General features: G+C 50.8%; 2 protein-coding genes across 2 annotated transcripts; both read right to left on the reverse strand.

Annotated features, from left to right (window-relative positions):
* Positions 1–777: 777 nt before the first annotated feature.
* On the reverse strand, positions 778–2,235 carry LOC124666491. Its single transcript, XM_047203842.1, has 3 exons — positions 1,901–2,235; positions 1,570–1,805; positions 778–1,366 (listed from the first exon to the last, which is right to left on the reverse strand). The coding sequence occupies exons 1-3, from the start codon at positions 2,076–2,078 to the stop codon at positions 794–796; spliced, it is 987 nt and encodes a 328-aa protein (XP_047059798.1). The 5' UTR covers positions 2,079–2,235; the 3' UTR covers positions 778–793.
* Positions 2,236–6,066: 3,831 nt separating this feature from the next.
* Positions 6,067–9,498, reverse strand: LOC124665439 (V-type proton ATPase subunit c''2). Its single transcript, XM_047202856.1, has 4 exons — positions 9,303–9,498; positions 9,151–9,228; positions 6,594–6,764; positions 6,067–6,514 (listed from the first exon to the last, which is right to left on the reverse strand). The coding sequence occupies exons 1-4, from the start codon at positions 9,413–9,415 to the stop codon at positions 6,346–6,348; spliced, it is 531 nt and encodes a 176-aa protein (XP_047058812.1). The 5' UTR covers positions 9,416–9,498; the 3' UTR covers positions 6,067–6,345.
* Positions 9,499–16,559: the final 7,061 nt, after the last annotated feature.

A 16,559-nucleotide genomic window follows, 5' to 3' on the forward strand; every position in this document is an offset into this window, starting at 1 on the left:
GTGCCCTCCCGACGAGATCGAGACGGTGGCGATGGCGTCGGTGATGTGGGCGTGGTCCTCCCCCTCTTTTCCCCGTTCCGGTTTTGCCGGGGAGGTTGTGGAGGTGGTCCGTCTGGCGCTCTTCTTCGTTTTGTCTTCTCCGGCCGGCCGTGGAGGTGAGGGGAGGAGGAGGTCGGAGTGGAAGCTCTGGTTATTGGTGGTCCTGATGCTTCTCTTCGTGGGGGCTTCTCTGGCCGGCCGTGGTGGCGAGGGGAGAGGCCTTGTGGAGGAGCAGCTGGAACTTTTGGGGCGGTCGCCGGCGGACTCTGCTGGTGGTGTTCCGCGACGCGAGGTTGGAGGCTGCTGCTGCGGCTGTTGGTGGTGTGCTGGAAAGGGGTCTGGCTTCTCCCGGCGGGATGGGATCCTGCCTTGGCCAGATCTGGAGCAGATGGTGCTTGGGGTGCGTCCCCGGCTGATTTCCGAATCAGCGTTCAAATCCACCTTCACGGAGGTGGTGGTTACTGCAGCTCGCTTAAGCCTTAGGGCTCGGAGCTCATCCTGCTCCATGGTTTGTCCATTGGTGTGCTGTGCTTCTCCTCGGGTGGCAACGACGGGGGATCTCGGCGTCCATTGGCGAGGTGGTAGACGTCGGGCGGATGCGGTGGTTCAGGCGATATCCTCTGCGTCTTTTTCGTCTTGTACTTGTGTTAGTGTCTGTAATGTTTTCCTCATCGCATGAATACAAGTTCTTCATCAAAAAAAAAAGCAACAGAGATCTCCACCTCATAGTCATCAATGTAACATAAACCATGACTTACTTGCTCTTTTGGGCATCAAAGAATATATGACCGCGGGGAGCTATATCCCCAGATCGTGAGTAAGCATAAACAATAACTTTGAGCCGTCTGCCTAATTCAACAGAAACGACATGCCTTGCCAAATCAAGATAACCATCTTTGCACACGGACATTGCTCCATCTTGAAGCACAACTTGCCGAAATGAGGGCTCAGTAATATGTTGAGAATCAGGCAATATACCATTCAGAGGTGTTGAGGAGCAGACAACTCTACATCCATATTTAAAAGGAGGCGAACTATCTTTTTTTTTTGCAGGTAAACTACCTTCAACAATACGGACACCAACAATAGTGGCCTGGACCGATTCTTCAAGTTCCTCAGAGCTTAACACTATCGTGCAAAGGTTAGTGACAAGAGGGGTATATAGGGTACATAACCCACAATAATTATCCCTGTAATACCAGGTATCGGTCATCAATACTCTATCTTCAGACTTTGTTCTTCCCTTCGCTTTTAGCTCGATTTCCAAGTGAATAGGGTCCCGAGTCACAATTGCACGAGACGGACCAGTCAAGCGCAAAAATGGATCCTGCATTTGCCATTAAATAATCAGTTTTGCTAAGCTAGAAGTATTTTTCCCTCCCCCCTGCATGCATCTTGTGATTGTCTATTGTTCAATAGAGCATTGCTTGACAAGTGTTTTAACAGAACGTAATTCTAGATTCACCTCCTTTGAACTAATCAACAAGTGCGCAGATAACTAGAAGAGAATATAAATAGTATGATAAGAACCTTTTGAGTGAGCGTTTGACAATCATCCCTTCCACGCAGGAAGATAATGTTGCGATTGCGATCCACATTGTCTCGGGCAGCAACTACACCGTACACATCCAGCGGCCATGTCAACCCAAGAGCCTTTTTTATTTCCGCGACTTTGATGGAGTAGAACTGCAAGGTTCTCCCAGTAGAAGCAGCATATGGGTTGCGTCCCGGTGCACAGTATGTGAAGTGCATAGGACTCAATAACGCTGCAGCCATCACAGAAGAAGATTATTACAAGTAAATTCTCCCGTCCTACTTGTTAGGCATAAACAAGAAGCAGATCAGTGGCATGTTAACTCACTTGTGTCTTCGAATCGACCACAGCGTCCAAACTTGCTGGACCACGACTTTTCCCACTTGCGACGGTAGTCATGAAAGAGCTTCTCTTCCTTCTCCATGGAAACCCTCGGCGACCCCTTGTCCCTCTCTTTTGTTTCCTCTGTCTCCAAGTTGATTTTTGTCTTGTCCTCCGTCTCCATGGAGATCCTCAGCAGCACCTCGTCCGTCTCCTGGGCTTACTTTACCTCGCTCAGTTTGAAATCCCTCTCGCACGCGATTCTATAAATATTGTGTCGCAGCTTATTGAACAGATCGGAGATCGAATTGGATTGATGTTCCTCAGGAGGCAAAACTTTTCAATCTCCTCCAAGATTGACTCTCCGGATTCATATCGGATCCTCCGCTCCCGCATCACCGTCGTTGATTCTCCCTTGTCCTCAATCCTAAACTGCGTTTCCCGGGTCAACCCCAAATCCGTCAGTATGTCGACTATGTCGCCCATAAGGATCTTGACCTCGCCACTGATTAGCTCCCCCTCCTGTTTCAGAGTAGGCTGGTGCCAATGCATCACAGGTTATAGCCTCGCCACGTCAGTTTTTATCAAGGAAAAAAATAGCGCGCTATAACAAAATAGCGTGGATCTAAAAATAAGCTATTAGCATGCTATAGCGTGCTATTAACGCGAATAGCGCGCTATAGCGCCTAAATAGCGTAGCGTCGACTCTCCAGATATACTATAGCGTGCTATTAGCGTTGGAATAGCGCGCTATTTTTTTTCCACTTTTTACCCTCACTCTCACCCCACGGTGCCAGTGTACGGGCTATAGTCCCAGCTCTCACTTCTCTCTCCTCCACAGCACCCAACGGCTTGCTGACGTGGACGAATCAAATCGCGCCACCCGCTCTCGCCTCGCTACCGCCCCCACCCGCCAGCGCGCCGCTCCCGCTCTCGTCCCCTTCTCGCCCTGCTCTCGCCTCCTCTCCGCGCCGCGCGGCGGCAGGCCGGCGGTAGCGGGCGGTACCGCCGGGCGGTGGATCCGTCGCCCCGCGCTGCTGTCTCGCCGCCAACTCGCCCCGCTATCGCCCCGTCGCGGGCGATACCGCCCCAGCTCTCGCCCGCGTTGGCACCAGCCTAAGAGCATCTCCAACACAGGCGCAGTAATATGGCGCTGCAAAACAAGTTAACCAACTTCAAGCGCTACGCGCTGTGCCGAAATCCCCTCCACTGAAGATGCTATTTCGCAGTATAGTTTAAAAAAACAGTAAAAATATAATTAAAATAAATAAACGACTAGTCTACTCGTCGTCGGAGGTTGTCTCGGTCCAAACGTCGTCCGAGCGAGGATCATTGTCGACCCAAGTCGTATTTGGGTTGTCGAGGTCGAACTCGGCAATGGCCCGACGGCGGTGCCAGTCGGACCTACGATGTGTCATGAGGTCAGCGAAGAATGCCTCGGTGTTATCGACTTCACTGGGAACTACGCCCTCCACTGGCGCATCAGCTCCTCGTCGCGCTCGGCGATGGCGATCCGGCGTTGCGCCTGGCGGTGGCGACGACGGCCCTCCTCGTTGACGAGGCATGGCGCGTGCGCTAGGAACTCTGCCTCCTCCAGCGACTTGACATTCTGGAAGTTGAGGTCGTGTCGTGGCCACCGGAATCACCACGTGGCCGCGTCGTAGGCGCGCGTCGCCAGCTCCGGCGTGTTGTAGGTGCCAAGGGTGAGGCGGAAGCCGCTGGCGCGAAGCTCTGCGTAGAACGTCTCGTTCGGACGCGCTCGGACGCCACGGAAACCGAACGATCCGCGGCGATGCAGTGGCATCCCGGCGACGAAGGAGCGGAGGCGGCGGTGAAGGAGAGCGGCGACGATACGTGGCGCAGGGAAGCGGCGGGGCTTGGCGAGGCGAAGCGGCAGGTGAAACTTTCTGTGGCGGTTTGTTGCGCGCGCAAGCGCGCGCGAAGCGACGCGGCAACTTTGGCGCTCGGGATACCGTAATAGCGCGTGGGAAAACATTTCTTTCCCCCGCCGGTTTGGTGCGTTCACTGGAGGCGCGCGGGAAAATTCAGTTAAAATGCGATAGTGTGCCATTTTGCGCGACTGTTGGAAATGCTCTAATGATGTGTTGGGTGAGAATTCCAAATGACATGGCTATCTGAATATCCCGCCTGCTTCGCCATGTGGATCTCCTCAGTATGCTCCAAGAGCAAGTCTAGCAGGCCCCAAATTCACTCGACCCGTATTGGGCGTGTAAAGGGCCATATAAATGGCTTTTACGGACCAAAAACGCGTCCCAAATATCACGGGTTGAGAATAAGGGCCTGATATTTGGGACGCATTTTCGGCCCGTAAAAGCAGGGTTTTAGACAGATTTCCATACCAAACATGATCGTGAATACGATGTGATGCATAGTTCATAGTTTTTACATCAAATTATTGCGATCTTAGCAAAGTTCAGCCACGGCGGTACCAAAAAGTTACAGCTCGCCGTCAAGCATCATCATCGGCATCAAGCATCGGCACCGGCAGAGTGGTCGAGGACGCCATCACCACCACCACCACCACTCACCGGAGTAGACGCACCACCATTGCTTGCCCCGTGACCTTGACGCAAGAGCCTCTTGCTCGTCATGATGTCCTCCTTGGTCTCCTTCCACCATGCCAATTGAACCTCGTCCATGTCCTTGGTTGGCATCATCATGATCTCCTTCTCCTCGGCCAAGAGCTCCTTCATCGCTTTGGTTTCCTTGAGTGCGAGCATCCTCTCATCGAATTCAGCCTTGCGCTTGGCTTCTTCTCACCGAGCCTCCACCTTTGCTAGCTTCACCTCTCAATGTCACGTCCTCGATCTCGGTGTAGTTGGACGAGCGCGGCTTCGCATGTTGGGGCACACCCGGCTCAATCTCGACCACATCATCGTCGACCTCTTCATCGCCAACCTCCTCGTCGTACTCTTCATCGCCAATCTCCTCATTGAACGGAGGAACGCCATCAGCCACGTCCACGGAGGAGTCGTTGAGGGCGCTTAAGAATTCTGTTGTAGACGAATCACCGAACACGTTGTGGGTGTCGTTGACGGCTTGAGGCGGAGGCGGCGGAATGAATGGAGGAGGGACGGCGGCCTTGGGCGGCGGGGGCGTGAGACCGACACGATTCGTGGCCTTCTCCTTGGACGGCGGGTTTCCCCTTGGCCCCGCGGATTTGGTCTTCGAGCGACCCGTCTTCTGCTGCGCGGGCGCCGGCCGTTGCTGCGGCGGCGGTGACCCCCGCGCGGCTGAAGACGGGTCACTCGAAGACCAAATCCGCGCGGTCGAGGGGAAGCCAGCCGTCCAAGGCGAAGGCCGCGAACCGTGTCGGTCTCGCACCCCCGCCGCCTAAGGCCACTGTCCCTCCTCCGTTCATTCCGCCGCCTCCGCCTCAAGCCGTCAACGACGCCCACAACGTGTTCGGTGATTCATCTACAACGGAATTCTTAAGCGCCCTCAACGACTCCTCCGTGGACGTGGCTGATGGCATTCCTCCGTTCGATGAGGAGATTGGCGATGAAGAGGTCGACGATGATGTGGTCGAGATTGAGCCGGGTGTGGCCCAACATGCAAAGCCGCGCTCGTCCAACTACACCGAGATTGAGGACGTGACATTGAGAGGTGAAGCTAGCAAAGGTGGAGGCTCGGCGAGAAGAAGCCAAACGCAAGGCTAAATTCTATGAGAGGATGCTCGCACTCAAGGAAACCAAAGCGATGAAGGAGCTCTTGGCCGAGGAGAAGGAGATCATGATGATGCCAACCAAGGACATGGACGAGGATCAATTAGCAGACCAAGGAGGACATCATGACGAGGAAGAGGCTCTTGCGTCAAGGTCGCGTGGCAAGCAGTGGTGGTGCGTCTACTCCGATAATTGGTGGTGGTGGTGGTGGTGGCGTCCTCGACCACTCTGCCGGTGCCGATGCTTGATGCTGATGACGATGCTTGACGGCGAGGTGTAACTTTTTGGTACCGTCGTGGCTGAACTTTGCTAAGATCGCATCGATTTGATGTAAAAAAAACTATAAACTATGCATCACATCGTATTCATAATCATGTTTGGTATGGAAATCTATCTAAAACCCTGCTTTTACATAACTCCTGCAGTCCAAACATGGCACATATATCATACTCAACTTGTAATTGCACGAAGCAACACTGAGCAAAATGTGAGTAAAAATGCTTATTCTCGAGTTCAATGCTCTTATTCAGTAGGCAGCCCACGTTCTGCAAAAGCAATAGCACCTACAAGATACCTGGCAGGCATGGAGTCTTTACAATAGGAATAGTATCTCTACTATTAGATGCATCAGAGCACCAACATACCGTACGTGATTTACCAAAAATGTGCAAAAGAAAAAAGAATATAGATAAGGAGCAGTTGAACACATGTTGATATTCCGAAAGCTTCACCGAAAATAATTTACAGATTCCCAGATGGATGGACTTAGACTTTCGTTGGCCATGTTGCTTGCGCTGACATGATTATGCCCACAATCACTCCAAACAGGCCCAAAGCACTGCCGAAGATCTCAATCACCAGGATCTTTACAAAGAGTGTTGAGTTCTGAGCATCAGACAGTGCACAGCTACTTCCAATTACTCCCACGCATACCCTGAAGATTCGAAATTTGATCAACTCGAACCATGTAAACATAATACAGAAGTAAACAAAATGTGAACTCTGGCACTTACCCACAAACAAGATTAGCAAAGCCAACAATAAGACCTGAGGCAAAGATTGCATAACCAGCTCGCATGGACTCTGGATCATGCATTCGGGCTGTTGGCACACTTTCAAGCTTTGTTTGGAGAATGATTGCCACGATTACACCATAAATTGCAACAGCCTCGCAGAAGATGACACTGTAAAGCAAAGGAGATACATAGGTACCAAAAGTTAGAAGGCAATAGCCACAATATGCCAATCAGAAGATTGAGAATTAACACCAGATAAATTTCTACTACTATATAATTAAATGCAAACATCACAACCAGTTATGCTAAATTCACAAGAATGTATTTCTTTTCTTTCTTGCCTCAAAAGAGGCATAAATCATTAGATGCCAAGATAATCCCATCTGATGGTTTTTAGTTGAGTGGGTGAATTTATGGGAATTACTGACGACATAGATGCAATCTTTCTAGAACCAGGAGGCTCCCATTTCCTTGCAGAGATACTGTGTTCTTACTGAGACACAGATGCAAATTATAAGCCAGATATTGAACTTTATTGAGATGCAGAAACTGAACTTCATGAACATCTTGGCACAGAAAGGAGCCACGCGCATGAATTGACAAATTAAACCGTCTTTATCTATTAAGGATAAGACCCAGCATCATCCACTCATGCAATGCAAATAATTAACTGCTTTAAGCTACCAAACAAATCCCAAAATCAAGTAATCCATGTTGTATTATCCACTGCAAACTGTTTTAAGAGTACTCATATGCATGACGATGTAATGTAAGTGCCCTTTGGCCCAGAAATTACAAAGGACCATGCTGAGTTGAAATGAGCAAAATGACTAGCAAGTTGTAGTAACGATAAGACCCAGCACCATCCACTCATAAAAGAATAATCAATTGCTTTAAGCTACCAAACAAATCCCAAAATCAAGTAATCCATATTGTGTTATCCACTGCAAACTGTTTGAAGAGTACTCATATGCATCACGATGTATTGTAAGTGTCCTTTGGCTCAGAAATTACAAATGACCATGCTGAGTTCAAATGAGCAAAATGACTAGCAGGTTGTAGTTAAAAACATATCTTTTATTCAGAAGATGCAGATGCCATTATACCAGTGCTATCATTAACGAAACTACTGAAATTCATCACCAGGACTCCATCTTTATTTCTGGTCAGACTATACAAAACGTGAAATATGGTGTACTGAATAAATAGGGATAGTGCAGATCTCAAGTTACCAAATAACAGACCAAACACTCCACTAGTATCTCATATATTTTTCAAGCGTGTGCTATAGTAACAAAGCAATTTTAGTTTGTGTATTAATAAGTGTATAAAACGGTCAGTTTAACTCCAAGGTTCCTGTCAAGACTTGGGGTTTCTCCAATACAGCATATGTACTTGTATGCTTCCTCCTCTAGCTAGTTCCATGTGCTAGATGACATTATTTGTGAAGTGAAAACACCTGACTTTACATATGTTAGCTCACATGATGCAAGTGTTTGTAGCTTATTAAGACTAATAGATTAAGCATGAACCATTATCATCAGTGAAAAGCCTACATTATAGTTACACTGCTATCATTCTAATGGACATTCTACAACTACAACACAACAACAATTGAACAATAAAAGCAACAAACACAGCGTGAATGATGAATGAAATGATACAGGCGAGCTAAAGAACAGGACTGCACCCCACAAGATCATTGGACGAAGTTGATTTCCTTTACCAGCCCTAACCATAACAGAGGAAAAGCAAAGCAAAAAAAAGAAAGAGAGAAGAGCATGTAGCTTTGACTTTCTATCTAGCAAGATCCAGTGAAGTTGGGAACCGTGAGGATTCAGGATGCCTGACTGAGACAACAATTGGCTAAGGATCTACTTCCAGGTTAGACACCACGATAGTTTCTTCACATGGTAAGTAAAAGCAGTAACAAGAACTATCAACAAAGAGCGAGTAGAGGTGAATTATATATGACAACGAAGCTAACAAATCAAGAGTTTGCAAAAACAAACATAACCCTTTATATATACCATAAAGGCCATAGACAAACTTAAGTGATGAAAGGGCACTCAAGTAAAGTTTCAGCTAGGTGGTAATAAATGCACATTGTTGCCAGCCAGCATTCGTTAAAAGGTGTGATTAGTGTACTCTTAAGTGTATTTGGATAGCTTGCAACTGAGAAGATGTCCTGTTCTTCCTACCAAGAGATCTATGTAACAAGTCAACTCATACAGAGTAATCCACCGGAGAAATAATCCAGGATGCACAAGTACTTTGCAGAACAAGACAAGAGAATGGCAAGCTGCTTGAAGCAGCACTAAGAGAACAATGGTACTTCGCTCTATACAACTATCCTCCTAATAAATTTCCACGAGCACTGACGTTAGCTATAAGCTAACAGACCAAACAATGCCCAACCCGTTGAGGGCTTGATGCAGCCTCGCATAATCATCAATTTCAAAGCGGCACCAAATCAGAAATCAGGAGCTAACAGCGAGCGAAGCAGGGCCAAATCTAGCTACCGCGGCGCAAGCGAGACGGCAGCAAGTCTGACCTGATGAGGTTCTTGGAGGTGATCCTGGGCGCCTTGATGGCGGCCCCGATGAGGCTGCTCCCCGTGATGAAGATCCCCCTGCGAGAGAGCGAAGCATAAGCAGATCCGGCGAGCAGATGCGCGGGAAGGAGGGGGGCAAGATTTGGCCTCACCATGCCGCGCCGAGGACGGAGACGCCGATGGACACGGCGATGCCGATGGCGGCGAAGGTGTAGGGCGAGATGTGCACGAGCGCGCGCGCCCACGACGACGAGTCCGACGACATCCTCCCGCCGCGATCTCCTTCCCCACCGAATTTGCTGTGTGTGCTGGATCGGGGATTTTTTTCTTCTTCTTCGGGATGGTTTGGATCGGTGACTGCACGGGGAGAGGAGAAGGAAGATGTGTGCGTGGTCTGCACGAGGACCACCCAGCCGTGGTGGGCCCAGATGGTGTGCGGACCGTCCGATCTGGCTATGGATGGCGCAGAGAAGATCGTGGCGGGCCCACGTGCCTGTCTTCAGACCGAGCGCTAAGCCCAGATCTTTCGGACGGGCCAGGGCTGGAAAGTTGTTGGGCCAGTGGAGCTCGCTCTCACCGATCCAATTGGTCGAGCCCGCTCAAAGAAGAAACGGAACGGACCGTCTCGGATACGGACATGGACTCCGTTTCGAATAGCTTCCCACGAGCCATCCCATACATAGCATCGCACCGGGATTGTCCAGAAGTCTACTCCCGATCTACCGACTCGAATTGTCGCATCGACCGCGAGAAGGGAACAGGTGTCGCCGGCCGCCACCATGGACGCCGAGAAACTCGAGTCGCTGCTGGAAAGCATGCTCCAACTGAGCCTAGACTCGCCGCAAGATAGCGACGGCGTCGCCGATCAACTCGCCGCGACTGTCCTGGCACAGCCCGCTGCCGCGGCAGAGAACAGCCGTGTAGGTGTCGATCGATCGGCGGGTGACTGGGCAGAGGTCCTCGTGAGCCAGCTGGTGAGCGCCACCTCCGTGGAAGATGCCCGGTGCCGCGCCGCCAAGATCCTCGAGGCCTTCGGAGGCAGCGTCTGCTCTCGCGCCGCAAAGGTACACGGCGACAAGGACGAGTTGCTGAGAACCGCCATGCAGCATAACTCGCTCCTGAAGAGGGCGGTAGTAGCGCAGCACCGGCGGCGCCAGGAGGACGAGGAGAAGGGCAGGGAACTCCAGGCTCAGATCCTCCGGTACCGGGAGCAGGTCAAGCGGCTAGAGGCGGACAAGTACGCACTGTCCGTGCACCTCAGGAACGCAGGGCCCGGGAGCTCCATGCCGGGGAACTACCACCCGGAGGTTTTCTGAACAGGCATAATTAAGGACACACGGTAGGAAATCGATCAGAAAACGAATATTAGCAGGTTGATTTCGATGCCGTGGGGATTTCCATTAGCGCGCGCGTTGATTTCCATGGCGTGAGGATCTCATCCTCCGTCCAGGTAACTGTAGTACGATTTCTTTTTCTTTTTTTCAAAAGAGCAAATTTCACTATTTTTTGGTAAATTGTTTTAGAGAATCTAAATCTCACAATTTAGTAAGTTTGACTTCGTTTTCAAACAGCTTAGGCCACATGACAGGGGCAGCGGTTCTATTCGGTTTTCTGTAGGCCGGACAAAAACCAAGAGAACCGTCTCCTGCCATGTGCATCTAACCCGTGGGCTTGGATTATCGATGTTCAGTGTCAAACTTATCAAATCGTGAGGTCTAGGTTATCTAAAACAACTTACCACAATGTTTTTGTTTTTTTTTCTGTGAAAAATTCCTTTTCTTGTGGTTTGTGAAACTCTAGTCCTAATAAATGTGGTTTTGTGAAATTTGATATATTCAAAGTGAGGGGTGCCCGACCTGATTTCATCGGTACCAATTGTCAGTCTAAGTAAGTTTGTTAACGGGTGTAGAGCCCTAGTTGGCATAGGTTAGTTTGGTCCTAGACTTATCTTTTATGCTCAAACTCTTCCGTTATTTCTTGTTGTAATAGTGTACACAACTTTATACCATAAAAAAGCAGTTATACTTGCTTTAGTCATTATGTTGTTGGAGAGGCGTCAAAGTGTATATATCATTTTGCTATTAATTTCTTTTATCGAAAAAATAAGAAAATGATTGTTAAGTAAGAACGAACCGTAGTTAAATCGACGTGTTAGCTAGGTTTGCTCTCTATCTTGCAATCCGTAGGTAGATGCACACATCGGTCACAGCTTTTCCTTTTTGTCTGAAAACTGAAAATGGAAGGCAGTGTTGACCTTCAGACTGTACGCGCGGACCAGAAAAAGGCTCGTCCTGAATCTACATGTACCTACTGCAATGTGACCACTGACCAGCCCACTCGCCACTGCATTGTACCTAGTACGTTGACTAAATCATCGATTTCTCCCATGTCAACCATGAGAAAGTTTGACCTCCCACTCTGAAACTTGTCTTCGTAACCTTTTCTTGAGCGTACATGCTACAAACATTTTAAAGTTTCAGTTCCAACATAATCCATGATTAGTACATAGATATTGCAGTCAATCTCCCGAGCAATGAGCCAAACAGCACTCGAATATGCTGTGTTAATTCTTATTCCCTTTCTAAACAACAATATTGGAATGGAAGCCGGTTTTCTCCTCGTGTTATCAGCAGCCTTACCTACTGCATGGTGTGATGCGGCGCCTCCGTCAGTCAAGAGACTACATGCAGGATTGACCAGTTCGTCCATTCCATATGAACCTCCGAAAATCTCCATGACCTGCCTCTGCCACTTGCCCTCGATCTGGCCAACTCTACTTTTATAGCTAGTGTAGCTTAAAAAGGATTAAGAACATTCCAAGTATCCGTCAATATGGCTATGGGCAAGCCAAACCACTGGGTATGCCAAAACAGCATGCACTGTTACGTGATCGGACGGTCCATGTCACACCATGCATTCTTCTTAGACAAAAGCTTAAGAAGGATGTCTCTGCTTGTCTGCTCAAATGAGAACCTTCCGTTTGTTGTTTGCTCTTTAGAAACAGAGACAAGAGTTTTGTCTCGTCTCATTTATTAAGAAGAGAATTGCCCGATTTTAGCGGAAAACGGACGGTAACCATCTCAAGCACCCTTGCATACTGTCACAAAACATGACCGCCGTGAGAGCACACCCAGCCAACCTGGCTTCCGTTTGTTTTAGGTGTCAACATCTAATGAGAATCATCAGTTTTTCCAAGACGCCGTACTCTCTCAGAAGTCAGAACATATCAAGATCAACAATAGTATGCACGAACATATCAAGAGTAATTATACAATGTGGTGATGTTGCCAGAATAAACTGGAGAGCAGCTTGTTGAATTGCTACGCACGTACGTATGCGCTTTCGTACAGCCTCTGCCTATGCGGCGTCGCCTTTCTGCTTCCGGCGTTGAAGAGTTCTCGTGGCGTCTTATTTTCGGTCGGGGTCTGCCCCCGCTACGTCGACGTCTCAACATCTGACCCCTGCCTCTGATAGCTTATGGATGTTCACGAACGAAACCTGGTCAGTTTTTCTTTGAGCTTGAAACCTGGTCAACTGATGCAGTTTTCAGACAGTATGACATCGTAACGAGCAGAATAAAATGACCGGCATGTGTTGCTGCTCGTGAGGCATTGGGTGCTGACCTCTATCAGTGCGTGTCCCATTCGCATTCGTCCCGACAGCTTAGGTGAACCTCTCGATTTGGATATGTTAGAACATCTCCAGCCGCATCCCTCAAAGCGTCCCCCAAAGGGATTTGGGGCACGCTGGACCAAAAAATCGTTTCAGCCGCGTCCCCCAAAGCCCATTTTTGTCCGGCGCGCCTCGATACGGTGTCCGGCCCCCCGAGCCCGTCCCCGTCCCACAGGGGACGCTCCGGGCACGCCGGACACAACGAAAAGCGAGGCGAACCGACGCGGACCCGGCGCGTCAGCGGCTCGGAAGCCTAAAACCCCGTCGCCTACCTTTGGTCAAGCGACGTTAATGGCGTCCCTGTTTTCCCAGGCGACGCAGGGACGCGTCTCGTCGTGCATGGCCGCGTGGCCGTCCGCGCCGGCGTTATTGCGTGCAACCACCCGCTGCCGCCGCTGTTTAAAGACGCCCTGCAGTTCTCACCGCTCACAAACCATCTCGTCGTCGCCGCCTCCCCCCTCCCAGATCTTCTCCTCGCCGCTCCAAAAATGTCGAGCTCGTCCTCCCGCAAGATCGCCGCGGCGATCGGCTTCGGCCGCGGCAGCCTCACCGTGCCGGAGGTGTGGGCGTTGTACAACGCCCGGTATCCAGTCCCACCGGACATGCGGCGGCTGGAAGATGGTCGTGAACGGCATTGGCGTTCCGCCGCCTCCGAAGACACGCACGGACCAATGGAGGGACGCCATCAAGGCCCGTCGGGCTCAACTCATTGCCGAGGAGCGGTTGGATCCGACGTGGGCGGCCAACAACAACGACGCCTGGTGGACGACGTACTTCAAGGCGAAGTACGACGTCGAGATGCACAGCACCGACGGGCTCGTCGGCGGCCCAACAGCTGGAACAAGGATGGCCGCGCCCTGTTCTGGGGCGTTCCGGGGCGCACCCTCGAGAACGTCATCCGCGGCATCCGCAACGGCGCTCCAAGGTTGGAGATGCCGTCGTCACCGCCGCCGTCTCCTCAATGGCAGCCGAGGAGGACGACGTACTCGTCCTCCTCGCACTCTTCTTCCTCGGGACCGGCGCGATCGACGCCATCCTCGTCGTACCGGTCAGCGCCCTACACCGTCCCCAAACGGGAGGTGAAGGAGGAGCCGGCGACGCCCGTCAACACGAGGCGTGGCGGTAGCGGCAGCGGCAGCCGGCGGCAGCAAGGGAGGCGCGGCGGCGCCCTCCTCGTCCCGAAGCCGGAGGTGAAGGAGGAGCCGGAGGAACCATCGCAGGCGGCGCTGCTGGCGGAGTACGAGCGGCAGCAGCGGCTCATCGCCAGCAGCGACGACCCCGAGGACTGCCCAGGTCTGCGGGCGGCGTTCTTGGCGTCCATGAACAACAAGGACGCCTGGAGGGGCGACCTTGATGCGGCGATCGCCATGTCCATCCGCGACTCCGGCAAGCCGCTGGTGGACCTCTCCGACGACGGCGAGGTAGGACCAAGCGGCTTGGTGAAGGACGAACCCGTCGACGAGCGCGTCAAGCAGGAGGTCGTCACCGACGACATGTACAACTTCCAGCAGTACTACGACGCCTCCGGCCGCCGCAAGTGGTTCTAGATTAGGTTTAGTTTAAATTTAGTCAAATTTCGTTCGAATCTATGTAAGTTTGGACGAACCTTAATCGAATCTCGTTAAGTTTAAAATTTCCGAAATTTTGTTTGGGGGACGCGACTGGGGAGCGACGTCCCCCAAACGCGGCACGAACGAAACACGTAACCCAAACGCTCAATCCGGCGCGTTTTGGGGGACGCGACTGGAGATGCTCTTAGAGCATCCTCACCTAGGGTCCCTAGATAAACAACGGCAGAAGGGCCGGTACTGCGTTGTTGAGGACCCGGTAGTACCCCTCACTACAGGAATGGTGCGCTGCGCCAACGGCCAAATGTCGGGGCCGTCGACGTACGTCCGGTCCAGGGTAGCGGTCCAACGTGACCCTCGGCATATAAACACCCTCGGCGTAGAGATGGCTACGCCGATGGCCACCCTCGGCGTACACAAGGCCGTCGGCGTAGCACCAACATGTCCTCCACTCCCGCATCGGCCGTGACGGCTCGGTTACGGCGTCAACGAGGCGCCGAGGGTCACCCTCGGCATAGGGCATCCCCCACCTATGCCGACGGCTACCCTCGGCATACTTTTTTTTCTATTTTCTTCTCTCTCATTTACTTTATATTATGTTTGTATTATTTATGTACTAGTCTGAATTATGTAAAAATGGTTCCTTTTTAAAAGGAAAAAATGGTAGATGGCATATGTAGGTCCCACGAGTGACGCTCTTCGCAGACGGGTCAACCGGAGCCAGTAGGCCCAACATCTGCTATCGATGTACATATGTCCTAAAACAAATGAAAAATTCCATTGCTAACCCTAACTCTAACTCTAACATATGTGTACAAGTGTGATGTAAGGTTTGTCTAACCTTGCATGTACTCGGCGTTGATGATTTCCGCATACATGGGCTAGCACTTGGTAAAATCCAGGATCTGTATGTGGAAACTCCTGCTACGGCTCATCCGGGGCCTATTTTATGGTAAATTATTCCCATCCTATGGTTTCCATGTGCATGTGTCCTAAACAAACCAAAGTAAATAAAAAAAGTCCATTGGTAAACCCTCGCACGGAGAAAGTTATAGGGGTAGATCTGCAGGGTCCCCGCCCTAGGGTTTCCCAAGATACAGATCACCAAAGCGTAGGAATCGCTGAAAAACTTGCATGTATCCCTAACATATGCGTAGAAGTGTGATGTAAGGTTTTCTAACCTTGCATGTACCCGGCGTTGATGATTTCCGCATACATGGGCTAGAACTTGGTAACTGTGTATGGAAACTGACCGGATTTGAACCGGGACCACACTTTCCTTCGCTCAATAAATGGAGGGAAAATGTTTTTAGGTCTGGGACGCGTCATTTTATGTGCTAAATGTTTTCCGTTTGGCGCGTTGGCGGATGGGTGCACCCGCGCCCGGTACGGCCATACCGCATGTCCTGGCGGCCCCGTTTTGCACAATTGGCAAAGTAAACGAAGCCAAAAAGTCGCGCGGAGCCGCGTGGCGTTATTTTATGTGTCCTATTAACCACTGCAAAAGACGGAATTGGGATACGGCAATTATCTTGAAAAACCCTTCACGAATAAGGCTACCACGCCCGGAGTTCTTTGGCTTTTAGTGGAAATGAGTAGGAAACGACCCGTTTCACCACATAGTTTGTCGAAACGAGGCCATATTTGGCACGTGCGTGGGCCTTAGGATGGGAAGCAAGGTCTCGGTCGTGGATTTCCAATCCGACCCACGAGAGACGGTTTTTCCATTTTCGGGGTGCCGGAAGGCCTTTTTTTGTGAAGCAGCTACATGGTGCGCATTTTATTATTGCGTGAGACCTCCGCGCAGCGGTAGGATACGTCCTACGCACCACCTATCACATGCCATATGCGCGCGGTAGCCATCTGGGAATTCCTCCCGCTTCCTGCGGTGTCCCGCCGAATCCGTTGGAAACTGACCGAATTTGAACTGGGGCCACACTTTACTTCGCTCAATAAATGGAGGGGAAAATGTTTTTAGGTCTAGGACGCGTCATTTTATGTGCTAAATGTTTTCCGTTTGGCGCGTTGGCGGACGGGTGCACCCGCGCGCCCGGTACGGCCATACCGCATGTCTCGGCGACCCCGTTTTGCACAGTTGGCAAAGTAAACGAAGCCAAAAAAGTCGCGCGGAGCCGCGTGGCGTCTTTTGATGTGTCCTATTAACCACTG

The sequence above is a fragment of the Lolium rigidum genome, chromosome 6 (genome assembly GCF_022539505.1).
Source record: "Lolium rigidum isolate FL_2022 chromosome 6, APGP_CSIRO_Lrig_0.1, whole genome shotgun sequence".
Lineage (NCBI taxonomy): Eukaryota > Viridiplantae > Streptophyta > Magnoliopsida > Poales > Poaceae > Lolium > Lolium rigidum.

Bases quoted from the DNA above. Each gene is read 5' to 3' on its own strand.
- LOC124665439 (XM_047202856.1), bottom strand. From the start codon at position 9,415: ATGTCGTCGGACTCGTCGTCGTGGGCGCGCGCGCTCGTGCACATCTCG. The intron at 9,229-9,302 runs GTGAGGCCAAAT...GCTCTCTCGCAG, and splicing joins TCCGTCCTCGGCGCGGCATG to GGGGATCTTCATCACGGGGA. The intron at 6,765-9,150 runs GTCAGACTTGCT...TTTGCTTTACAG, and splicing joins ACCTCCAAGAACCTCATCAG to TGTCATCTTCTGCGAGGCTG.
- LOC124666491 (XM_047203842.1), bottom strand. From the start codon at position 2,078: ATGGAGACGGAGGACAAGACAAAAATCAACTTGGAGACAGAGGAAACA. The intron at 1,806-1,900 runs GTGAGTTAACAT...TGATGGCTGCAG, and splicing joins TGGTCGATTCGAAGACACAA to CGTTATTGAGTCCTATGCAC. The intron at 1,367-1,569 runs GTTCTTATCATA...TGGCAAATGCAG, and splicing joins GTCAAACGCTCACTCAAAAG to GATCCATTTTTGCGCTTGAC.